This window comes from Protopterus annectens, chromosome 12.part0, assembly GCF_019279795.1.
Source record: "Protopterus annectens isolate FY-2018-M chromosome 12.part0, PAN1.0, whole genome shotgun sequence".
In the NCBI taxonomy this organism is placed as follows: domain Eukaryota; kingdom Metazoa; phylum Chordata; order Ceratodontiformes; family Protopteridae; genus Protopterus; species Protopterus annectens.
Genome location: NC_056746.1, coordinates 1,168,078,216 through 1,168,105,540, shown reverse-complemented (window position 1 = coordinate 1,168,105,540; position 27,325 = coordinate 1,168,078,216). Strand labels below are relative to the sequence as shown.

At 41.9% G+C, this 27,325-nt stretch overlaps 1 protein-coding gene across 1 annotated transcript in view; it reads right to left on the bottom strand.

Moving 5' to 3' along the window:
• The window catches only part of KIAA1755 (KIAA1755 ortholog), a 986,731-nt gene that overhangs the window by 401,270 nt on the left and 558,136 nt on the right, over window positions 1-27,325 (bottom strand). The window contains exon 9 of the mRNA XM_044090195.1: window positions 26,858-26,956. Coding sequence (XP_043946130.1) covers window positions 26,858-26,956 — 99 coding nt within the window. The remainder of the gene's footprint in view (window positions 1-26,857; window positions 26,957-27,325) is intronic.

Below are 27,325 nucleotides of genomic sequence, written 5' to 3'. Positions count from 1 at the left end.
TTCAGAAACAGCAACTAACATTTACAATACACTTTTATATATGTAACCCCTCCCCCCATCAACAGTACAATTAATCAATTAATTACATTTTATCTAAAATTATTAGACTAAAAACAATATTCCTGAGTGGTTTAAATGAACATATACACAAAACAAATCAACCTCAGTGTGAACCTTACATATTTTAAAAAACTTTTGTATGTGTTTACTTCTATTTTGTACTCTATAATTTTTAATATTATTTATTTCATTTTATTTAATCTATTTTATTTTATTTTATTTTATTAAAATGGCCCTTTGAGGTGGTTAGCCTAGTATTCACCTATGAACCTACATTACAAATCAGTAACATAAAATTAAACTGCTGTAGTTAAAATATAATAGTTTGACCTGTAATCTGCACTATCACCAGAAGATGGCAGTATATACCAGCATTACCATCCTATATCTATTTGTGTAATTTGTGTTGGAACTTGGAAACATAAGCTCAACCTCTTAGACCAAGAAATTTTGACAAAGCCACAAAGAATTGGGGAACAAAGGCCCCAAAATAGGAACACGTTTGAAATATTTCTCTTAGAAACTGAAAGTTGATAGAATAACAGGTTTTGCATTAGCAATAATTTTCTGAAGAATATAAAGTCTGAAAATGAAACGTCTGCCATTATTTTCTGGCCTTAGTCCTCATTAATTTGACAGAAAACTACAATTTTATTAGCAATGGACCAAAAATATGGGTAAAAAATCTGGACATCCTGAGAAAATCTGGACAGCTGAGAGGTATGCTTGTAAAGGCTATGAGCTGGCACCCCTCAAAGGAAATGAAAGCTAAGAACATTGTTCTATAAAATGTTTACAGGCCACATCATCATCAGAGATGTACAAGCTGTACATCTTAGATTTCACCAATATTTAAAAAGAAAGGCTATCAGATAAGTTAATTCCCCAGATTTAGGAGCCAAATGGAGAAGATGATAGGACTGCTATTTTTTTTTTAGTCGTTGCTCATTGGGGCGGCCACGGTGGTGCAGTGATTAGCATTGTCGCCTCACAGCAAGAGGTTCTCCAGTTCGATCCTCGGCTGGGGTGCCTTCTGTGCAGAGTCTGCATGTCCTCCCTGTGGTCGCATGGGTTTCCTCCGGGTGCTCCGGTTTCCTCCCACATCCCAAAGACTTGCTGTAGGTGGATTGGACACTCCATATTGGCCCTATGTGTGAGTGTGTGCATGTGTGTGCCTTCAGTGGAAGGTTGGGTGCCGGGCTGGCAACTCAACACCGTAAAACTCCACTGCCAATCACGAGTGGACGAGTGATCCACTGTGGCGACCCCTAACTGAGAAAAGCCGAAAGAAGAAGAAGCTCATTAATTAGCATGTGACTGCCAGTCAAAAACTTCAAGCTTTCAAAATATAATAGCTATATCCCTTCTACTGCTGAGACCATAAACAATCATGTTAAAAGCAGATACTGCAGTGATGCTTCATAATTTACTGATAAAAGGGCACAAGTCCTGAGCGACACATACCTTTCTTCTGCAAGACTGGAGTAGTTAGAAATGGGTTCTTAGAGCTTAGCAGCTCATGTTGTTTCACACTGGCATGTAAAGATTTGTTTGTGGTGTTCTTTTCTTTCTTGTCTGTAGCAGTGTAATTCTGGAATCCTAGATGTGCCACAGAATGCCTCTGCTTGTCAGCAGACCATCATTGTTAGGAAAAACCTGAGGACTTCATCAAGTACATCTGAAACTCAGTTGCCATCAATCCTATAATAAAGCTAATTTGTGCTGCGATGGGATAATCGGTGAGGAAGATGGAATGCTATTGTTATTACTGTTTTGATACAGTTGTGTTACTACAGTCATATTTACTTGATTAAGCATGTAAATATGTCAATATATCAGCAAAACCTGCAACTTTCGCTAATATATTAACTTATATAAATGCCCTCTGCATATTTCTCCATTGCAGTCTGTATACGCCTTGTACCATACATCTGGAAGTTGTTTTGTGTCTAACTTTTTGCTGCACTTTTGCTTTCTAAGTCTAGACAATGGCTGAAATTGGTCTTTTTAGATCAGTCCATTACCCTGGTCAACCAATCAAACAATATATTAACAAATCTTTCTTGATGGAAGATCAGTCATGTGGAATCCAGCACAGCTGCAGACGTCATCTGAGACAGGCATACTCAGCTATTATTGGAAACTTGTTCTCTCACTCCCTATAAATCAGCAATGAATGGAGTGTCAGGGTCATACCTCCTACAGGGAGATGAGGGAATTATCTACCATTTGCAATACCTAGGATAAAATATTGATCAACAACACGTTCTCCAAACTTAATATTCCCAGTTTTTCTTTGATTTGTTACACTATACACCCTGGCATACCTTTCAACCCCTTAGTGCAAAAAATCTGGACAAAGCTTAAAATAATGTGGGGACAAAGGCTCCAATATAGGGGCAGATTTTAAATATTGCTCTTAGAAAGCTGCTAACTAAAATAGCAGGTTTTGTGTTAATGTGCATTTTCTGAAGGATATGAAGTCTGAAACTCAAATGTATATCATTAGTTTTGTGACTGAAATCCTCAGTGATTTACCAGAAAACTCAAGTTTTAAGAAGAATGGACTTAAAAAATATGAGACAGAAATCTGGACATTCTGCAAAAATCTGGACACTTGATAGGTATGCACCCTGGTGTTTACCCTTACCTAGTAAACCATCCATACAGGAAAATAGTCATGTCTCTGAGAAGTGTGGATGCTATTATATATAGAACTAAAGTCTCACAAGTATAATGAAAGACAAAAAAAAGAAAGAAATAACAAAAATGTAGACAAAAGATAATCCCCTGGATTTACGAAGCCCTTTATAGCGTGCAGGATTAGTTTAAGAGCTATTTTTGGCAATATGGCCGACATGCGATCCAGGAACGAGGTCCCGGGACATGCACGTGAACTCTTAGGCTAATGCTGCACAGACTGAGCTCCTGTATGCAAATTACCCTCATTTGCAGGTGAAAATCATGTAAATGAGGGTAACATGCAATCCAGGAAGATGGCAGCTGTCTGTGCAGAACGAGTGCAGTGTGCAGAAATGTACTCGGTTAGTAACTGCGAACAGTTCTGCAATCTACAAAACGGAGCTATGACAGCTCCAAATAAAGGCTGCATATCATTGAGGAAGCATGCCAATATTCAAGTAGAAGGCCACTGGCATTGCAAATTGTTAAAAAAAAAATAAACAACTATTAATTTTCTTTTCGCCGATCTTGCCTGGTTAAGCATAGGGCAGCGACGCGCAAATGGGATCAGGGGATAAATAATAAAATAAACCTAAAATAAGCATTCTAACTGAAATCAGTATTCTGACATGTAAGTCAATGGCAGTCAGAAGACAACCTGGCCAGTGAGTAATAGTTGCTAAGGGGGAAGGATCAGTGTGGGGCATGTAACTATGCATTAGCAGGCAATCCTCTGCAAATGAGGGAAAGGTTAGTGAATCCCAGATTTTCCCAGGGTGTGAGGCAGGTCCCAAGAGTGTAAGAGTATAAATAGCTGGGTGCAAGACTAGGATATAGGTGACATCATGGGGGTGTGTGTCAGGCATACTGTAAGTGTATTGGAGACCTGTGGCTGGGGATTGCTCTTAGCTTAGCACAGCAAAGCTAGGGGTGTGTCTAAACCTGCCTAGCACTCTTTACAAAGTGCAAGCGGGTGTGTGCGCTGCACACCGGGTTTTACAGGAAGAAAAAGGAAGTTAAACCAGGAAAAAGCAGCTCTGTGCACATTGGAGCACTCTGTTTGCATGGCACGCACATGGGCCTAAACAGGGAGGCAATGAGAAGGGAAAACAGCAGTAGGAAGGTAATCAAGGAGAGCTAGCTGAGCTGCCAGGTGAAATGTATCAGAATCAACTAATCACACAGGAAGCAGACCAACCCAGCCCAGAACACCACTATAAACCAAGCAAACACCTAACCCCTGGTTTTTCCACACTCTACACCACTGGTGTATACAAGCGGGGAAATTTTAAAACCAAACCTACAAAATGAGAAGGGCTGCAGCAGGCAACATAGAACAACATGTGCAAGAGGCTGAGGGTGGTGAGGATGTCAATGCTGCCGAACAACCCACAGTGAGGAGACAGAGAAGAGTGTACAGACCCAGGGTAACCTACCAGGGGCTACATGAGCTGGAGATAGTGGAGTGCTATAGGGTGGACAGAGACCTCCTACAGCAAATCATTGAGCTGTGCAGGCCACACCTCACACACCACACTGGCCGAGGGGAACCCATCCCAGTGGATACCAAGGTATGTGTAGGCCTAGGTATAATAGCCACAGGTACCTCCCACACTACAACTGGGGATAACATGGGCATCTCACAGGCATCAGCATCCAGAGTATTCCACCAGTTCCTGGATGCCATGTCAGCACATGCCAGTGAGCATGTATATTTCCTCAACACACATGAGGTGTTGACCCGCAATATGCGTCTCTTCCACCAAATAGCTAACTACTCTGGGGTAGTGGGTGCAATAGACTGCACACACTTATGCATCAAAGCACCACCCAGTGAATAGGGTAGGGCCTACATCAACCACAGGGGCATCCCCTCCATCAACTGCTGTTGTATGTGATGCCCAGGGCATTATACTGAATGTGTGTGCTGGCTTCCCTGGAAGCTATGACGATTCACACATATGGCAACTGGCGCAGCTGTACCACAGATTTGCCAATGTGGACATCCCCTACGATCACCTAGTGGGGGATGCTGGGTACCCACTGGAGCCGTGGCTGATGACACCCATCAGAAATGCACACACACCTGAACAACAACGCTATAATGATGCACACTCACAGGCCAGACATATAATAGAGCATGTGTTTGGGATGCTCAGGTCATGGTTCCGGTGTCTGTACACATCCGGTGGAGCCCTGCAGTATTCACCAGCTACATGTACCCAAATAGTAATGGTATGTGCTATGCTACACAATATGATCCTGCAGAAACAGCTGCAGCAGGAACAGCATGGCGCAGGGCCACACAGCCCCCCACCAATGCCAAGACCTGTACAGGTACAGAGTGACTCGGAGGAGGAACAACCTGAGCCTGCCCAAGAAGGTAGAAGGGGGCATGCTCAGTATGCCCTGGCCTTGGCAATGGGGCAACACATAGCATATGCACTGACACAACAGGGCCCCAGGGAATGACACCTCTCTCTGACTCGCACAGACAGTAAAAGTGATGCCAAACATGACACTGCCTGTTCCCAACCATGTATAGGGAGTGTACTATGTGCATCCAACATAGGCAGCCCTTCAGCACCATCCTTAAGTCTGGCACACCACCAAGGTAAGTCAATCAACCTACCAATTGCCAAATGGAGTAGAATGTGTTTTTACCTCTAGCTATGGTATGGATTTGAACATGCAAGGGAATTGGGTGGCCGGATGTCAAGGCAGCAGAGAGTAGGCACCCATAGTGGCAACATGAGATCTGTAACACATACTGGAGTCACCATAGTAGCCAGTATTACACAGGGTGACAAAACCCACTGCAGGAAATGGGCTGAGTGACAGGGGTGTCCATAAGAGCCACACATACCGGTCAGGAAGGATCACATACCCAGCAACAGTCTCAGCCAGCAGGACAGGTAAAGACTAACACAAACAAATGCTGTACTATGGCCTCTGAATGTGCTCTATGGTTGACCCCTCCCCCAGGCCTACACAGACAGACCGCAGCAGGCCAGGTAGTCAGATGTAAGTTGTGAAGGCTAGTAAGTCAGACACTAATATGTAGGTAAACAAAGCCAGGATCTGTATTACATTGGTAAGCCCTAGCCAGCAGGATAGGTAAGACTATAGACTGAAATGGAGTACCTGACATACCAGTACAGTCCTAGCAAATGTGTACAAGTGTCAGGTGTGCCCCCCCCACCCACTCCTGTGTTGAACAGTAGAAACAGTCAGGTGTCCCTCCCGCTATGCAGACATGTAGCAACAGTCAATGGCAAATGACTGATGGATACCCTGCAGACACAGCATGCTACCTGTCGGTGTACAATAAAAGGTCATCACCACAGTACAAACAACCTGGACATGATCCGCACATGCAACACAGATGGCCATACAGGGCATGCTCACACACTTAGAGGAATGAAGGCAATGTCAGTCAACAACATACTGAGAGGTCATGCTGGGCATGCTCACACACTTAAACATATGAAGGCCATGTCTGCAAACACCAGTGGGCCAGACATATCTGGAAGTTGCAGTTCTCAGTGCGGACACAATTCAGTAAGCACCATTCCTGCGTTGCACAGACAGTGGATAGGAATACAGACAAATATGTAATGACAACACACTATAATAAGCCACAGGTACATGGGCATAAATGTGTGGAAGAGGGTGATTGTGACAAGGAGCCATGCGGGCCTGTCCCAACTGGCACACAGCCAAAGGGCTCCCAACTCATGAGGTGCGGATGTAACCCACTGCGGATACTAGCCACCAGTACCTGTCAGCATGACAGACTATGTGGTGTACGTGCCAGCTGTGCAACAAGACTGTACAAGGAAGCAGCTATCTAGTAGCTGTATACATGCACCTGTGACATATGACCCAGTGTGTGCCCGCATGTGGCATGTCAATCCCTACATGAATGGGGTATGGCCCATGCACACACCGCCCTCCCCATAGCAGTAGTATGACAAGCCTGGTGAGGTCATCCAATATGAATTACACCTTTGGGAGAGCTATACTCAGTAATATGCATGGAGCATCCCATAACTGCGTACTGCTGTAGTGACAGAGTAGTTAGGTAGTAGTACTAACTCCAGACCTGTCAACTGTGTGAGTGTGTGTTTGTGTATGTGCCTGAATGTCTCTGACTGTGTAGAGTGAAATGCTTGTTAGGCTACTCATACTCTGTGCAATACATATATTCAACTTTGGCAAGGCTGCTGATGTCACTCACCTAGAAGTACACCTCTGGGAACGTGATAGCCCAGTAATCGTCGTAGCGCATCCTGTAACTGCTGTAGTGTGATAAACTAATTAGGTAGATGTTTGAACCCCAGCCCAAGCAACTGTGTGAGTGTGTGTGTGTGTGTGTGTGTGTGTGTGTGTGTGTGTGTGTGTGTGTGTGTGTGTGTGTGTGTGTGTGTGTGTGTCTGTGTCTGACTGGGTAGAGAGCAATGCTTTTTAGGCTACTCACACTCCATACAATACAAATACTCTACTTTGCCAAGGCTGCTGATGTCACTCACCTAGAAGTATACCTCTGGGAACATAACAACCCAGTAATCGCCATAGTGTGTCGGGTGACTTTGTACTGCTGTAGTGTGATAAACTAGTTAGGTAGGTATTCGAACCCCAGCCCTAGCAACTGTGTGTGTCTGACTGGGTAGAGCGCAACACTTTTTAGGCTACTCACACTCCATGCAATACAAATACCCTAATTTGCCAAGGCTGCTGATGTCACTCACCTAGATGTACACCTCTGGGAACATGACAGCTCAATAATCGCCATAGCACGTCCTGTAACTGTGTACTGCTGTAGTGTGATAAACTAGTTAGGTAGGTGTTCGAACCCCAGCCCTGGCAACTGTGTGTGTCTAACTGGGTAGAGAGCAATAATTTTTAGGTTACTCACACTCCATACAATAAAAATACTCTACTTTGCCAAGGCTGCTGATGTCACTCACCTAGAAGTACACCTCTGGGAACGTGAAAGCCCAGTAATCGCCATAGTGCATTCTGTAACTGCGTACTGCCGTAGTGTGATTTAGAACGGTGGTAGTGTTCCATCTCCATCCATGCCAGTTCCGGATGTGATGTGTGTGTCTCAGTGTCTGTGCATGGAGCAATGCATTATAGGCTACTCACTCACAGTACATTACAAATACCCTACTTTGGTAGTCCTGCTGATGTCATTAATTGTGAAATACACCTTTGGGGAAGACGTACTTCAGTAATGTCCGTAGCATGTAATATAACTGCGTAGTGCTGTAGTGTAGTAAACTAGTTAGGTAGGGGTTCTACTCCCAGACTGTGTGTGTGTGTGTGTGTGTGTGTGTGTGTGTGTGTGTGTGTGTGTGTGTGTGTGTGTGTGTGTGTGTGTGTAACTCATATCCTGAGTGGAGGTGGTTGTGAGTGTGTGACACCTGTGGGCAATGTGGAGGGGTTTTGCTAATTTCATTTATGGTGGCCCTACTATATATCACAATGTCTACCATACAGGGATAACAGATGTAAATGGCTGAGAGGCTGGGGTGCAAAGCAATACCCATACATGTGACATCAAGGCCTGCCAATCACAGTTAGCAACTCCACTGTGCCTTCACATGTGACTCACAACGGACATACTATGCCTGACAACATGCCCTGTATGGACAGATGACACTGACATCAGGAAATGCTGTTAGCATGCTATCAATGTAGGTGCAGGGTAAATCTGCTGACCAGTACCACTCCCTTCCACACATGGGCAAGACTGGCACTTCTGATGATAAGCTGTGTTCACAGCATGGGCCAGACAACCCAGGTACAGTTCCACATGTCACTGTACATGCATGTGGGAGGTGTGCACATCCTAGACACCATCCAAGTCATGGACTAGGGAACACATACATGGCAAGTGATGCACAGCATTGGCCACACACAACAGTCACCCAGGTGACTGGAAGACAGATGCAATACCCACCTGTGCGGGCAAATGCAAAAGCAACAGGCCTGCGCCACAATGCAGACCATTGTCATGTGGGCTGATGCCAAGGTATACCCATCACCTACCCTTGTATAGCCTGCTGGCACTGTTGGCCACCACACACCCATGCAGACATGTACCCATGCATGTCCGAACTGGACCCTGTGTGTTCGTGTGTGTGTTGTATGGTGCATATGTCCACATCCACATGCACTACTCCCCCCAGGGCACAGTGAAGCATGCTGCCTTATGTCTGACACCCCGTCATACTCACTGCCCATACAACCTCCATATCACCCGTGTGGTGCATGTGTTCCCTGCACATTGATGTGTTGTGGCACTCCCACTAGCAACTGGTTGCACTCCTGGCCGTGCCAAGTGTGTTAATGTGTATGCGTCCTTGTGTGAGTGTGCGTGTGCTGACACTGGCACCTGTTCATGCAGACAGGCACGTGTACATCACCTACTGTATATCTACCGTATCCCTGTTGCAGATGTCACTCACCATCACATATATGTTCTGAGTGCTCCCCACCAGATAACCCATGTGGCGCATCCAATAACAGCATTGAATTGTGATAACACTACATAGCTGTCGGCTGTTTGATACCCTGTGCTGGTAGGTGTGTGACACAAACATGCATCGGTTTTACCCTACCTCACCACCCTGACATGTATTCGCCTCTGTCTGCCTCCCCAACTCCCTCTCTGGTGGATGTGGAGGGCCACACCTGCATTGCTTAGGCAGCAGCATGTGTATGTAACATGATATGCATGATCAGCTGATGGCCTCTGCACAAATTGCAGCCCTTCCTTAGCCAATTGCATGTGGAACAGGTGTGGTAACATTCCCATAGCCAATTGCATGGAAACACACTCCAATACCTGGGAACATCCTAGTGGTGTTGGCTCTTGTCTATCACTGTGAGCAGGAGCTAGAACTGTCGTTTGGCAAACAGCATTTCAGATGGGTTGGGGATTTACCTCTAACAACATACACTGTGGGAAGAGGGCAACAAACAGGAGGGGGATGTGCCTGACCTGAATACGAACTGTAAGTGCTGCTATACTGCATATGGAGTAATGTTGGATTAACAGTGTTTGTCTGGATATGCCTGTCGTACATGTCGCAATACCTGCCATGTCAGTTCCATGTATATCAGGAATCCCCATCTGCAGGCTTATCGGCATACTGGGCAATGTTGTGCCTTTGGTGTCGTGTTAGCCATGATGTATCTATCCATGGAATGCAGAAGGCAGTGTGAGGATTGCAGTCTGTTGATGGTGAAAGCCATGACAGCTACTGACTACATATCCCTCATTGGACATATGTTGCAACAAATCCCATTACAATGGTAGATTAATGAGGGTATCGCAGCAACATGTCTATACTGGCCCTGTGTATGTGCTGTCAGCCACACCTCTGTCAACATTTGTACATATGTCATGCATGAAGTGGTGCATATGTTCTGTACACCGTAAATAGTGTCATCATATCTGATAACACACCAGTGATATATCACAGTGCTACACATGTCATGTACAGTAGGGGTTACACTTAATGCCATACCCTGGAAATCCTGTTGATGTTTGTAGAGTACTGAGGTCTGTGTGATGATGGTGAATGTCGGCAGTGTGTGTATTGTTAATATGTACTATGGCCTGTGTACAGACTGTGGTAGATGTCATTGTTCTAGCTCCCCTTTCTATCTGTTGTTACATGCTGCCCCAATGTATGGTACCTTTTTACCATACATGTGTGTAGGGCTATACACACATGTCCCATATCACAGACAGCCATCAGACCAGACTGTGTAGCAGCCCAGTATATGTAGGGTCATTCTGTGAGTGGCACATAAGAGGATGGTGTAGGACAGATAGTCCATATACTGTACTATTATGCTAGTGTACTATATGTGGCTGTGGGTGTGTTCACATTGGTTGTGGTTATGCACTGTCACACAGGTGTATCCTACCCTGTGCTGTGACATGGCTGTTGAGCCTGCTATATATGCAGGTACTGTATCATGATAACCTTAGGATGTCTTTCAGTAGCCAAAGGCACACATGTTATGAGCAGATGTCACCTTCCACACACACAGTGTCTGTGACAACAATCCCAATGACAGTAGCAAATGTCTATTAATATACCAGCTCTACATACCAGACATCCCCTTGCACTACTACATTGGGACTATAGGGGCTGGGGGTAGGACTACACTCCATGTCCAGGACATATGGTGGGACGATATGGACATGTACCTATCCAGATAGCTATATATATATATATATCTGAGTACACATGTGTAGTACTTCCACTTACCACTGTCATGGCAACCACACACTATGAATCCCTACATCACGTGGACGTATTCCCTGTACATTCCCTGTGTGATGGACATTCTTCCTGTGTGTGGGCATCAATGTTACAGACAGCAGGTAGCAATACCTCTTACAGGAGAACCTGCAAACTCAGGGCAGCCATGTATATGTCGGAGGATTGGGACATACAGACAGACTGTGAGTAGAGTGGTGTAATGCTTTGCATAGTACTGGTGTTACAGGGTGTGTGTGTGTGTGTGTGTGTATGTGTGTGTGTGTGTGTGTGTGTGTGTGTGTGTGTGTGTGTGTGTGTGTGTGTGTGTGTGTGTACATATTAGTTTACCTTGGACTGCAGTCTGTCTGCATAGCTCACTACTGTGGGCCTATCCTCTAGCTGGACAGAGGTGTGCCTATCATGTGTTGTCTGTCCACCACACAGGTCCTGTGTCAGATATTACACTGGCAGTGTGTGTGTTGCGTGCTAGCAGTACATGTCTATATCCATTTGTGTACCTGATGTCGTATTCCTCCATAAGGGTATGTTGCAACACATCCTGTAACACCAGCATGTTCCAGGGTGTGTAACTGAAATATTGCGGGTATGGCCCTGCATTTCTGCCTTTGTCCTCCACATATATGGCAGCCTTTGTCCTGCTGTGATATGGGTAGAGTTTGTTAGGTAATGGCCTATCATTAACTACTGCTAGCATTCCTACTATCATCCCAGTCATAGCATGGACACCCACGACATGTGCTGGCCAGGCGACCATACATGTGACAGATACATTGACAATACCACAAGTGATGAATGTCCCCCTAGGGCTTGACTACATGGTGTAATTGGAGGTTGCTGAACTACATCTGATATTGTTGACTGTTCCGTATTGTGTAGGCAAATTCATTGTCAACTGTTGTACGAATTGAAGGGCTTAGTCTGGACACCATAGTATGTTATATGTATCCGTACTGTCTGCATCTACTGTTTTGTGTGGGCCTTGCATCCATCACTGGTTATATACATCAACATCCATGTGCTGTCAGTAATGGCATACATTATTGTATGGTACACAAATAAAGCTTGTCTCTGTATACATACCTGTGTGTCATGTCATGTCCTTTGATTTGTGAGTGGGTATATGTGCAATGTAAGTATCCCCTTTGTGGGGATGGTTGCCATACCACACAAGTCACAGGTAACGGTTACAGGGCCTGTGGCTGGGGATATACATTGCACCCAGTATGCTCACACTACTGCTACACATGTATGGCTACTAATACCCTTTGTCTGTGTATATGTGTATGTACCCATATATATATATATATATATATATATATATATATATATATATATATATATATATATATACCTGCACATGATTGTCAATGTATGATTGTGTGTGCATATCTGTACCGTTGTAATGTGTAGCCCTTCAGCATAGTACATCTCCTGCGTTACAATGGCGTATCTGCAGGACATGTTACAGATATTGTCCTGACATGTACAGGTGACATGGATAACTGTTGGAGCAATGCAGCTGTGTTGTGGTGGGTCCTGCTATATGCTGTGCTGGATATTGTATTGCACAGCATATCCATTAGGGCTGGGGGGATTACATACCAGTAATTGCCAGGTGTCCCTCATTTGCGCCCCCACCCCCATTAACTGTGCTCGTGGTCTGTTATGTAGTACAGAGTGGACCAGGAGTCCATTCCCATGTGGAAATCATATACACATATCTATCTGTATATACACATATATATATATATATATCTTTATGTATATCTGCATAAGTATATATGCTACACCCTCATGTATAGAGGGATAGAACTGGACATTGATATAGCTCTAGCTATGTATATGTATCCATATATATATATATATATATATATATATATATATATATATGTATATATGTGTGTGTGTATGTATGTACACACACACACACACACACACACACACATATATATATATATATATATATATATATATATATATATATATATATACACTGAACATATTAATGTATCTATGTACGATTGCTGTTATATGGTTATTTGTGAATCATACATACACACACATATATATATATATATATATATATATATATATATATATATATATATATATATATATATACCTATAGCTGTCTATCTCTGTACAGTTACAGATATATAGCTGTCCATATGTCCATGCATGTTTGGCCTATATGTATGGCCTGTACCTCATTTTTTTTGGCAATTGACACGGATGACCTTAGGATTGAGGTCAGTCATTTGTGACGACATATACATGTTTCAGACATATCATCTCCAGCAATATATGTGTTCTACCACATATAACTGTGTAATTTGCAATGTTTGAAGTGTATTAGAGCAGGATATGACAGATATCCCTATATGTTCCTACATTGTGGCGCACTATGTCCATGATTCATGCATTAAGAGGTTGTGCGGTATGTTATTATTACATTCCCTGTGCTGTTGACTGATTGTACTGGATGATATGTATGTGGAATGAGTGGTTATGTACATCTGTCATGGTTTAATGGTAAATTACGTAGTGTATGATGTGCAGCATCCTGGGTGTGGGCCTTCCACAGGCTGTATATTGTGTTTCAGGGCAAAACACCAGCTGTCTGATACAGAGTGAGTTAGGGACATTTGAGCTGTTGTACATGAGTGTGTGCAGGTTTGCACAGAGCTAAGCAATGCTAAGCTTGGGTTGCGTTTCCTTACACTCAGCTAGCATCTACTTAGCTCAATCTTTGTAGGCAATACTTACCCCTGCGTGAATACAGGTACACTCACTTACAACTGCTTATCCATGCATACCAATGCTGTTATGCACTAACACATGCGTACTAGTGCCTTAGTCATTATGACACTTCACATGTGCATTTAAGGCAGTACAACTGTGCAAATATAAATGTTATTTAGTAGGTTATACAGCACAAAGAAGTTAACATACGGATATCACATGGAATATAGGATGTGCTGCAGTGGAACTCGACCTGGGAATGCGTGCATGTTAGTTGGATGCTCTGGCCACTACACTATTGCTGTTTTGCTTCTTTTGCATATGTCTACCATAATGACATACCCATGTTCCCTTCCTCCGGCCCCCGAGCTCCACGTACACAGCATCCATCCATTCCCCGGTTGTTAGCCCTGCCATACCACACCTCCACACATTTCCCTCTGTGCATGTCTCGGTACACCTCCAGTATACTGTCCCCACCTAAGCATCTGCAGGCTCTTCATCCGTTTGGTCCACATATGAACCAGCCTTCCCTTGATACTCCTCCGATACTGGTGGTGAAATCGATGTGACCCACAACTGTTGGTTCATCCCACCAGAGACGGACCTGTCATTGCATCAAGAGTAGACATAGCTGGTCTACAGTGTTTCGCCCACTGGTAGCATCCTGCCAGGGTATTGTGTAGCAGCGGTTTGCTCACACACCTGGCCAGCCTCATCTCCCAGTTCCATGGAACCAACACCCCACGTGTGACATACTGTGCATAAAGCACGCTCACACGCCCCCACGGTGTGCACCGTATATCGTTATTCCCTTTGGTATTATGCAAGACTACTGTACTCACAGTATGATTGGACAGGTACTGCTCTGTGCTGCACATAGACTGCTCATAATACTGTAGTTGAGCAATGGACACGTGTTCTAATATTAATCTACTGTTGGATGCCTGTGCTGGATGATGTGTTTGTGATCTCAGCAGCTGAATGTGTATCCACCATGGCTTAGTGTAATTCACGTCTACTATAGTGTGCAGGGTCGGGGGTTTGCAACCTGGCAGTGCAGATTATTTTGTTAATGGCCACAACAACAGCTGTTGGCTACAGAGTGACTAAGGCACTGTATAAAATTTGTAGGCGGGTATGCGCTTGTTTGCAAGAAGCACAGCATTAATGCCCTCTGGTTGCGGTGTCTTGCACTCAGTTAGCCTCTACATTGCTTCACCAGTGTGGTACTTGCATACCAGCGGCCAAACAGGCTTACACCCACTTGCTCCCGCATACACATGTGCAACGTCATGCATTTTGTTCACATCTGTCAACTGGAACACTTGGACTGTATGCTTGTCCATTGTCAGCGGTGGCCCGGGGTGTAGAGCTCCACATTGACCCCAGTTATGTATCCCAATTAATACTGGGGTGTTCATATTCATAGAGGGTAACAGACATATCATAGCTATGTCCCCCATTAAACATGCTTAGTTTACGTTAAACTGTCAGTATTATCCATGCTTAGGTCAGGTTTACATGTCAGGTATGACTGTTGACAAAGGTCAGTTTAAGGTGAGGTTGGATTGCTGTTTCACAGGTCTGGATAGGTTACATACAGGTATTTGGGGTAGGTGTAGTTATTCCATATCTGTGTGGTACAGTAGAGGTGAATAGCTAAGGAGTAGGCAGGTAGGTAGTGGGGGTGACATTGTAACTGTATAGTAGCCCGTAGGTATAATTGGATGGGGAGCAATAGGGAAGGTATGTCGGATGTTGGGATTTGTATGCGAGGCAGGACAAGAGGTGTCAGTATCACTAGTTGATGTAGTGGTATAGAGTCTGAGGTGGGGGGGGTTCACAAGGTGGTGAGCTTGTGCTGCTCCAGGTGTGCTTGTGGTGTTCCTTCATGTGTTAGTTACATGTGTCCTGTGGGACAGCTGTGATACTACATGTGGGTTGGGGTTCCTGATATTGGCAATATAGTGGGGGAAGTGGGTGTCACCTACATGTACCTGTAGACATTAATAGAAATGGAACAGGGGCTGATAGGTATGTGGTGTGCATGGGGCACAAAGGGGGTGTTAGTAGGGGGATTTTCCAGGGATGTGCAGTATGCCTGCAGGGAAGATCCACAGCTGGCCATGTTATCTATGACAATAGCTGTGCATATGCACTGCATTTGGTGTTTGTGTTGGACACTCACACCCCTGGGTTTGGGTGAGGACTACAATAATACCTTGTGATGCCTATTACATCAGCTTACATGCCTACAGTGGGGTGATGTAACCATGTGTTTGTAGGTGTTGTGTAGTGGGTTATGTAACAACACATATGGTTAGACCATACTTTGCCATGTAAACTGGACTGTGCTGCGGTGGACCCATATCGGGAATGGCTGTCCATTAGGAGTAAGCATGCCTGTCGACTGTACAGAACCCATGGCCTGTCCAGAGTTTGCTTCATAATATTGGTGTGTTTCTCTTACAATCTGCACCTGTCTGGCAAATACCTGAGAACTGACGCCATTAAATGCAAACACGTAATTGGGTTTAAGACTCCACATCCTTCAGACGAATCATGCTAATGCATACCCTATTATTCTATCAGCTTTCTAAGTTTGTAAGTGGAATATGGGCTTTCTGTCCCTATTTGTCCCCGCAATGGTTTAGGTTCTGTCCAGTGGTTTTGCTCTTAGAGGTTGAGAGGTATGGGCGTAAGCTCTGCCAAATTCACAACATTACTTACATCCCTGGGTGGTCCGAATACAACTGTGCCAGCCAACAGCTACACGCCTAGGCCCATAATTGCATACTCTTAGTTCCCTCACCTGCCCCTACTCTACAGCACTCATCCTTACTGTGGGTGCAGGTGGGGTCTAACCACACACTGCCCACACTCCACATCTCAGGACCCATGTCATATGTTATCTCGACCCATGGGTCATCAGACTTGCCCAACTTACTGGTCTGTGTATGTACACGGCATGGTTAGATAAAGCATCACAGGGACTGACCTCGATCATCATCCATTTTTGGGGTGTCCCACAAGGGACATTGATGTCTTTGTTTCATGATTAGACTTGCCAGGTCTCTCCCACTGGTAATATCCTGTTTGCGGTCTGGGAAGCAGTGGTGTGTTTACTTGTATCGTGTGTTTGTGTTTCATCTATTTAGCTGGGGGGGGGGGTTGATGCTACATGTTATACGATTGTTGACTGGACCCCTCACCCCCATTGGCATGGCCTGTGAACATATGTAATTCTTAACTGCTGTAACATATCTATCTGTATATATATATATATATATATATATATATATATATATATATATATATATATATATATATATATATATATGCTGTACACTACTATTTAATAAATAGTTTTCTAGTCCTGAGGAGCTTTTCTCTCCGGGTCTCTGCTGTAAATGAGCCAAAAGCTCAGCCAGACTTACCCGGTTAACAGATGTGATTTAAATATATAATTCAATTAATATTCTAGCTATATATATATTTCTACATATCTATATCTATACATATATATATATATATATATATATATATATATATATATATATATATATATATCTATTTGAATGCATATATATATATATATATATATATACATGTCTAATGACATATGGATGTATGGGTGTCTGCATATGTATATCTCTATATGTGGGTATTTATTTATATTCTGTCTCTGTATGTACACATTTATACTTACAGAGAGGGGGAGGTTTCACTCCTTGTAGTTATGGGTATATATACATATACACCTCTACAGTTGTACATCTACATCTGGTTATTCCATTCTTTGCCACGTACAATAGACTGTGCTGCAGTGGGACTCATAGCGGGAGTGGCTGTCCATTGGGTGGCGGCCCTGCCCAATGCACACTATTGCTTACATCCCTGGGGCGGTCCACATAGACCCACTCCAGCCAAAACCTAAGCCCATAATTTCATACCCATAGTTCCCAATCTGCACATCCTCTTCGGCACTCTTCCTTACTCCAGGTGCAGGTCGGGTCTGGCCACACCTGTACACTGTACCCACTCCCCACTTCTCAGGACACATCACGTATGTTGTCTTGCCCCATGGATCATCAGACTTCCTCTACCTTGTACACTGGGAACATCCGTGGCCTGCCATTCGACATTGGTGTAATGGCAGTAAACCCAAACATTTTTGAATTTTTGGGTGTCCCACAAGGGACATACACATCTGTGTTTCAAGATTAGACTTGGGGGGGTCTCTCCCACTGGTAGTATCCTGCCTGTAGTCCGGGAAGCAGTGGCGTGTTTACTTTTATTGTATGTCTGTATGTTTCACCGGTTTAACTGGGGGGGGGGGGCTGATGCTACGTGTTACACGTTTGTTGATTGGATCCCTCACCCCCATTTGCACAGCCTGTGAACATATGTAATTCGTAACTGCTGTATCATATCCTAGCTATATACATGTGCATATTTACACACACACACACACACACACATATCTATATATATATATATATATATATATATATATATATATATATATATGAAACAAAAATCACACCTCCGTTGCTGTACCATAAAGGGCTGCCCTCTCAACGTAACCACAGTGTCGTCAATTTTGTGAAGCAAATGCAGTTCAAGGACTCTCTTCCAAACACCAAATGTTCAAAAATTGTTCGACCACCAAATAGTAACTCCAAAAATTTTTTAATATAGATCCACGGAACAACACAGACAGTTAACATAAAAAATAATAAAATATATATTTTATTTTAGTATTTGCCGTGAAGAGGTGGAGTTGTGGTTTTATATATATATATATATATATATATATATATATATATATATATATATATATATATATCTAATGACATATGGGTGTCTGCATATGTATATATCTATATGTGGGTATTTATATGTATTATGTCCCTGTATGTATACATTTGTACTATGGAGAGGGAGAGTTATATCTCCATGTAGCTATGGGTAGATATACACACACATACCTCTACATATATACATCTACATCTGGTTATTCCACTCTTTTCCATGTAGATTAGACTTTGCTGCAGTGGAAATTGTAGCGGGTGAGGCTGCTCATTGGGTGATGCCTCTGCCCAATGAACACGTTTGCTTACATCCCTAGGGCTATCCATATAGACCCACTTCAGCCAACACCTGCATACCTCTAGACCCATAACTAGAAACCCATAGTTCCCCCACCCGCACCTCCTCTACAGCACTCATCCTTACTCTGGGTGCAGGTCGGGTCTGAACACACCCCTACATGCTGCCCACTCTCCACTTCATGGGTCATCAGGCTTTCCCACCCTTGTATTCCGGGTATGTACACACCCCGCCCAGAAAGGTTGTCGCACTGGCTTCCTCCCATAATATGTCAATTTTTGGGGCGTCCTGTCTGTGTTCCAAGATTAGATTTCACGGGTCCACTGTGTACCCCCCCAGTTGTATCCTGCCTGAGGTCTGGGGAGCAGTGGACTATTTACATTGTTTGTGGGTTTGTGTGTATGTTTCCTCTGTCTGGCTGGGGGGTGAAGGTCATCCTATGTGTTATATGATTCTAGCTTGGGCCCCTCACTTCCATTGGCATAGCCTGTGAACATATATCATTCTTGTGTGCTGTTTCCTATCATAGCTATATATCTGTATATATCTGTGTATATCTAAGTACGCACACACACACACACACACACACACACACACACACACACACACACACACATATATATATATATATATATATGTATATGTCTGCATATACACACACACACACACATATATATATATATATATATATATATATACATATTGCTGTATATATATATATATATATATATATATATATATATATATATATATATATATATATCTATATATCTATATATAAAACCATGTGGATGTATGGGATATATGACCTTAATCTCACTAATCTATTGCTATGATGGCTTAGTGGCTGACTACTATGACTATAGTGTACAGGGTCCTGGGTTTGAGCCTTGCAGAGGCAGTTTATTTTGTTGCTGGGCAGAACATGGGCCGCTGGATCCAGAGTGATTAAGGCACTTAAAAGCAGTTGTAAGTGGGTTTATGCGACGATAGCACTGCTAACCTCTGGTTACAGTTTCTTACACTCAGTTAGCTTCTACTTTGCTTAATCTGTATGGGCAATGCTTACCCCCATGCAAATGCAATTGGACATGCTTACCCCTGCTTATTTGTGCATAAACCTGTTTACTTGTGCCTTATTCATTATGACACTAACACTTCACATGTGCATTTCATGCAGTACTCCAGTTCACATTTAAATGTTATTATGTAGGTTATACGGCAAAACAATGTAAAATTATGTTCATATACAGATTTCCCATGGAAAATGATTTGTACTGCAGTGGGACTCGAACCAGGAATGCCTCTTTGTTAGGCGGATGCTCTAACTACTCCAGTATTGCTGTGCTGCTCCATTTGCATATATATTCCATGTTATCCTCTTCAGCCTTTTCAGCTGCTTTAACCGTTGCTAGGTGATGGGCAAACCCGCGCATGTATGGTTAGCTGTATTCGGGGTTTTAAAAAAATTAATACAAGGGTTTCTTCATTTTAACTCAATGTACTGTTGCTGTTGAACACATGGGGACTGTTGGTGGAGATGTGTGGACACCTATTAGCAGTTTCGCTCATTTATTTACACTTTCTTCTGTTCTACTTTGCAGGGGCATGTTTATTCTGAGAGCTCTGCTCTCAGACACACCCCCTGCACTCATTCAGTGTAGGATTTGGAGCTCCGGCGGTGCGCTTTCATTATTATGCATGGCAAGCTGTCGTCCTCTTCTTAAACTGCCGCTTACGTGCAGGACTAGTTTAGTCCTGCATGGCGTATTAGTGAATCCGGGGGAACATCTTTATGTGAAGGCCTGTACCCCTATACCATGATAATAAGGTCAGAGGATAGTGCTGATTGCCACACTGCATCATCGTTACCAAATCAGGGCAACCCTAAACAATTTATTAAACCATTTATATTATAACTAGCAAGACTGAACTTAAAATTCCTTATATAACTTGTTTATTTACAGACCTATCGTAATCATGTTGTTAAAAAACCCCTGTCCCTTCCCCACATACCTCTTCTTTTCTAACAGTTTAGTATATATCCTTTGAAGCAGAACCTGAAATTATTAAATTCCCCCCCTGAAATCTTGATCTTTATATTTTATTCTAAAGGGCATTCTCTCTTTAAAAAGTCATTACATTTTATACAAAGATTATGAAATGTTTTGGAAAATGTAACGTAGTGTCATGCATTTAAAAACATGTTCATTATATATTATGCTTATGCTTCCTTTTAATAAATACTTATTCAAAAATTTTAAAAATCTTACAAAGCAAAAAAAATTTTTTTCGGCAAGATGCGCTGGTTATGCACTTGAATATAACAATTTTCATCACAGCACTCTCTCGGTTTACCCAAAGTTTTGTTCCATTTTGAAAACCCTATCCGCAGTGCTGAAAAAAAAGACAGACATCACACTGCACTCTTAAACTGCATCAGGCTAAGCAAATTAAACAAGAGTACCTGATTTGCAAAAACTGGAGTTAGTGTTCTAACACTGCTGTCACTACAGACATTCATTTTCAATGACACCATCTTACAGAAAGAATATTATTAAGTTAGAAAATGGCCTTACTATACATCATTACCCTGACTGGAGAAAGAATGTTTTAAAGCTAGATATTAATGTACAAGTAATGCCCAGTGAAAAACTAGTCTGCCGCTTCATAGCAGCTTATCAAGCTGCCATGGAGCTCGGACTGAGAAAAATGAAACGGCTGCCATTATTTTACACTCACTAAGCAGAGCTTCTGCTGTTTAACAAGTGTAAAATGTTAAAAAAGAAGACAAAAAAAATTGTGTGTGTGTGTGTGTGTGTGTGTGTGTGTGTGTGTGTGTGTGTGTGTGTGTGTGTGCATGTATGCATGCATGTCAGTGAAAGTGAGAGCAAGCCGTTATTTTACAGTTGCTAAGCAGCGCTTTCGCTGCTTAGCAAGTGTAAAATAAAAAAAGAAAAAATAATAAAACAAAGCATATGTGAGAGATTGTATGTGTGTATGAGAGTAAGAGAGAGAGCACTTGATCGAGTGTGTGTGTGTGTGTGTGTGTGTGTGTGTGTGTGTGTGTGTGTGTGTGTGTGTGTGTGTGCTAGAGAGTGAGAGAGAGAAAGCGAGAGTGATGTGTGAGTAAATGCAGGTATGTAAGCAGATGAGACTGCATGTGAGAGAGATTGAGAGAGAGTGACACTAAATGTGTGTATGAAAGCAGCTGGAGACTGAGAGAGATTGAAAAAGAGGGTAAGACGATCTTGTGTGAGTAAATGTGTGCATGAAAGCAGAGAGACTGTGTGTATGTGTGTGGGAGAGAGAGAGAGAGAGAGAGAGAGAGAGAGAGAGTGAGTGAAGTGCGAAAGTGAACCAACAATCCCCTGGTAGCATGTGTGAGAGAGCGAGTGAAGAGAGAATGATCTCTGTCAGCCCTCAGAGATGGGCTCTGTAAAATTGTTGTGTTTTATTTACTTATGTATTTTAAGTACTATTTTTCTTTAATATATTTTGGATGTAAAATGCTTTCTCCAACACCATTAACATATACTACAGCAAGTATGAAACATTAGGCAGAGGAACTATTTTACATTAAAGATATATTAAAAAATAAAATAGAACTTAAAAAATACATAAGTAAAACACAACAGTTTTACAGAGAGCCCATTCTCAAAGCACAAGAATGCCCTCCAGAGTGTGTGTTAATGTGTAATAATGCTCTTCCAGGGGTGTAGGGCATTAATTATACATTAACACACACCCTGGAGGGCATTATTGCTTTCTTAGGCTGCTTCAGGCTGCATCATGCTGATTTAGAGGAAGTTATTTGTAAAGAAACCAAAGATTTTGTTTAGACTGTTAAATTTGATTGGTATGCTTACTGTCATGTCTTGTTTATGTGCATCGGACAGTCCTTGGCTACTATGCTAATATTTATGTATCTTAGTTACATTTAATTTTTACTGCATATACTCTGCTGTAGTCAAAGATTGCTGGAATGTCTGTTAGCTAGAATTAAATGCCAACATTTTTCCCCCTTTTTGAGCAATATCTTGCATATAGGGAGATATGTACACACTCTGGATAGAATGGGTGACATCTCTCCCCCTGCTGCTGGTCTTAAATACATGAACCAGCTGTTTTGTGTTTATGCTGATAAACCATACATCATGAGTATAATATCACTGCCTCTAGTTTCAAACTCTAAAAGTTCTGCTTGCCCAGTTTTGTAATATTAGATTTGTTTTACAAGACACCACTGACAATAACTGTTCTCACACAAGGATCTGAACTTGACAGTAAAGGGTAGTTATGCTGCCATTAATGAGAACAGAGGACAACTTCCAAGGAAACGGAGTTTAGTGTTTCATTCTTACTAAGACTCTTGTTCAACAGTAAAAGCAGCATATCATGAATGACTCTGTAAGAAATAACTGGATAAATATTCTAAACTAGATTTATTCATAACCACAAACATTTAAATAATACATATAAACATTAAACACATATATAAGCTTTGTCAAGCCCCATCCCTCCCACCAAACAAAAATGGCTTTTTTTTCAACAGTTTAGTCCATATGTGACAGACCCAGTGTGAACTTGAAATGGTGCCATATTTAAGTAGCACAGTATGATGCAATGTACAAATGTTTTTCTTAGCAGTGTCTATAAAGCCTTCATGGAACCTTACCAGAAAAAAAATGTGGTTTGCAGTGAGGCTGGCAATGGTACAAGTATATGTTTTTAATAAAACGTGAGACACAAGATGTGCCATCTCATCAAGTTGGAAAGTTACGGATTAAGTAGTTTTCAGAAGATATAAAGTGGAATGCATTTGTAAATGCAATGCTATCATCAGAATATTTTCAATAAACTGTCATATTTACAATGCATTATTTTAAACAACCTTGTTACAAGGAAAACTCTTTGCTAGAAGCTTCAGAGCAATTGATGAAAAGGCATAAATAAAAAAAAGAAATAAAATATGGCAGTGGGATACCACATAAACCACTGACATGTGTTTCATTTCAGTTCATTTGCTTTATGTAAGTGACCTGTTGTGCCACAGTAGTTGAGGGTAGAGAGAGATGTGTGAGCGGAATGACCCTCGTCCTTACGCAGTGTTTGGAAACAAGAATGCACAGTATCACAACGCCACAGTCCTGTGTGGTACGCATGCAGTCAGGAGTTCAAATCATAGAAACCACTTCATTTACGGATGGTGTACATCCCCTGACATGTGTTACATCACTGATTTCTGAACAAATGCATACCAAACTACATGTAGGCGCATTCAGAAACAATGTAGTCCTTAATGAGATTAATTGCGTCCCCAAACTGTATCCCCTTGGTCTCACAATGCTCTTTTTCCTACTTTTATGATGTTCCCACTTTCTGCATGAAATCTGTGAGTAAACACATAGAGTGCATGGCCTCTTCACTTTGGAGACAACAACAATGGCTGTGCATTTCACTCTCTCTGTGTCAACTGGTCCCTTGATTACTCTTGAATAAAGAATATAATGACAATGTGCTTAACCATAAAAGGCAGCATGTAATCTCTAGCCAAAGATGAGCAGCCATAGTTTGAGTTTTATATCTGAAAGAAAGAAAAGCTGTCCGTATATAAAATGGTTTACCATCATGGCCTTCCTACAACCCCCTGACTGCAGACTCACCAGTCCAAATCTACCCCACCCATACCTATCCTCAAGAACAACTGGAGCCTCATGTTCCTTGAGCATGAGATGAACCTTCACATACATAAGCCAGTTGTATCAAACTGTATCTTAACCATTTTGGCCATTATTTTTCATTTTTTCTTTTTCCTTTTTGTCTTTCTCTGCTGTAACAGCCTCCTCTCAGCTTACTTCCCCTCATCTTCAAGGGTGAGAGTTAGTCAAAAAGGGCTGTCATTTAGGCAGCCATCAGAAGTCGTTACCATTTTTTTTGTCCTACACCTATGCCCATGTTCAGTTCCACTAGGAAAGGTGCACTAGATTGATAGTGCTGAACATTCTGTCACTTCCACAAGGATTATATGCCAGCAACAAACCCTACTCACCAACTTTAAAACATAGCAGCATACCTCTAAATTATCCTGATTTACAGAATGTCCCAGATATTGCCTCATATTTTTGTCTTGTCCCTTATAAACTTTTTAATTTTCTGTTAAATTACTGAGGATTGTAGTCAGTCAATAATGTCCCAATAATGTCATACATTAGAGTTTCATATTTCCTGTTGTACATAAAATGCATGTTGATGCAAAACCTCTATTAATTTATTAAGATAATTAAAGTAATATTTAAACATTATCTTGACTATGTGTCTTTATCTCTCTATTATTATTGGCTTTGCCCAGAATTCTTAGCAAAGAAGTTGAGAGATATACATGATCAAGGGGGAAATAATACCATGCCCATGTACTCCCAGAGCATGCACAATCCCCCATTTTGTGTGTGTGTGTGGGCTAAGCCCATTCGACTCGTTTCCTTCCCTGTCTGGCTGATTCTTGGCTGGGGCTGCTAGTTGAACTCTGGTCACCTGGGTCACAATCAAAGTTCAGTCCCTTTGCACTACAGAAGCATGTGGCTTTCGTTTTTAAGATGTTATACAGGGCATCTGACCTAATGAAGTTTGGCATTGACAGTACAGACCTGCAAAGAAAAGAGTCCACTTTTTTGTTTACATCTGCAACTCACCTTTCAGACTGCATGAATACTGAACTAACACCATGCAATTCTATGAAGAAAAATGAGTTTACAGTTTTCTTTTAATCTGTTAGAGATCTTAGTTGAGCACAAAATCATCGGCAGCTTACTTAAAGCTGCCCCGAGGACCTTAGAGGTGATTAGTTTAGGAGATACAGGGGGATATCTTGTCGCATTGAGGCGTGGGGTTTAGTACCTTATGCAAAAAAAGTGTTGCTTGATTATGCCTTCACCTGAACACATTCCATTATCAGAATTTTGTTGATGGGTAATTCAAAGTCATAAACCATATTTGATTCCACAGCCAATGTGTAAAAACAACCCTATAGAAGAATTTAAAAATGTCCATTCTTTAGTTCAAGAGGAAATGTAATAAAATGAACACTTTGAAAACCTGGAACAAAATATTAAATAAACTTACAAATTTCAGTATTTCAACTTGAAACTTGCAACACTGCTGTTTTTTCAGACCTCCTTAAGAATGTAAGATTTGCCATACTTCAGACAGAAGGAAAAAATATACTAAGTAGCAAAAAATAAAAGCACATTTTCTATTTACAGCATCACATCTGCATCAGAACAAGATATGAAAATTGTTTTGTAACACTAATGTGTAAGAAACAGTAGGCCCAATGTATGACTGAAATGATGTTATATCAGCTTCTAGAAAACTGTGTATGTACATGTGCGCATGTGTGCACATTAGGAAGCTTATGGAACAGAAAACACTGAAGTACCTTGACACATGGGGGTGGTACTGAGCTATCACAGAAACAACATAATGAATTTGTGTTATCAATATGCATTTTATTTCTAGCCTCATAATTTTGTTAGCTTCAAATTTCACATCCAATGCCTATAAAATACACATTTGAAGCAATTCTTCACAAGACATTTGCTACTTATGATGGATTAGCCATTTTTTTTTTGCACAGAAACATTTCAGAGTCTTCTTCTTCTTTCGTTTTTTTCCCGGTTAGGGGTCGCCACAGCGGATCATCTGTCTGCTCATGATTGGCAGTGGAATTTTACGGTGTTGAGTTGCCAGCCCGGCGCCCAACCTTCCACAGAAGGCACACACACGCACACAATCACACCTAGGGCCAATTTAGAGTAGTGTATTAATACGAAATACATAGAACAGTGTAAGCGGCCTTTGCCACTGAGAAATACTTGTTATGTGCTTCTACTCAGGCCTGTTAAATAAACTAACCATTGATTGCTTATAAATGGTAACTTGCACATTACCTCTGCACTGTTAAGAGGTCTGGCACTTTCAAGCTTCTTGATAGAGTTGTGCAGCAAAGTTGATGCTTCCATAAGATCTTCCACAAATGTGTCAATTTTCTGCAATGACCAGAATACACACAAGGTCAAATGTTTGAATAAAAAAGACAATTATGGATTCGAGGCTACATGACCAGAGTAAACACAAGATGAAATTTTTAATATATAAGCAATTATGAGTCCAAGGCTACATGTGAACAGAGTAAATACAAGGCAAAATGTTTGAATAAATAAGGCAGTCATGCATTTAAGGCTATGGGACAAGAGACTAAACTCCAGGTGAAATATTTGAATGTATATATGAGGCAGTTGTGAGTCAGGCCGTATGTCAAGAGAATAAACACAAGATGAATGTGAATATATAAAGCAGTTACTGGTTTGTGGCTACATGACCACAGTAAAACACAAGGTGAAATGCTTAAATAAATA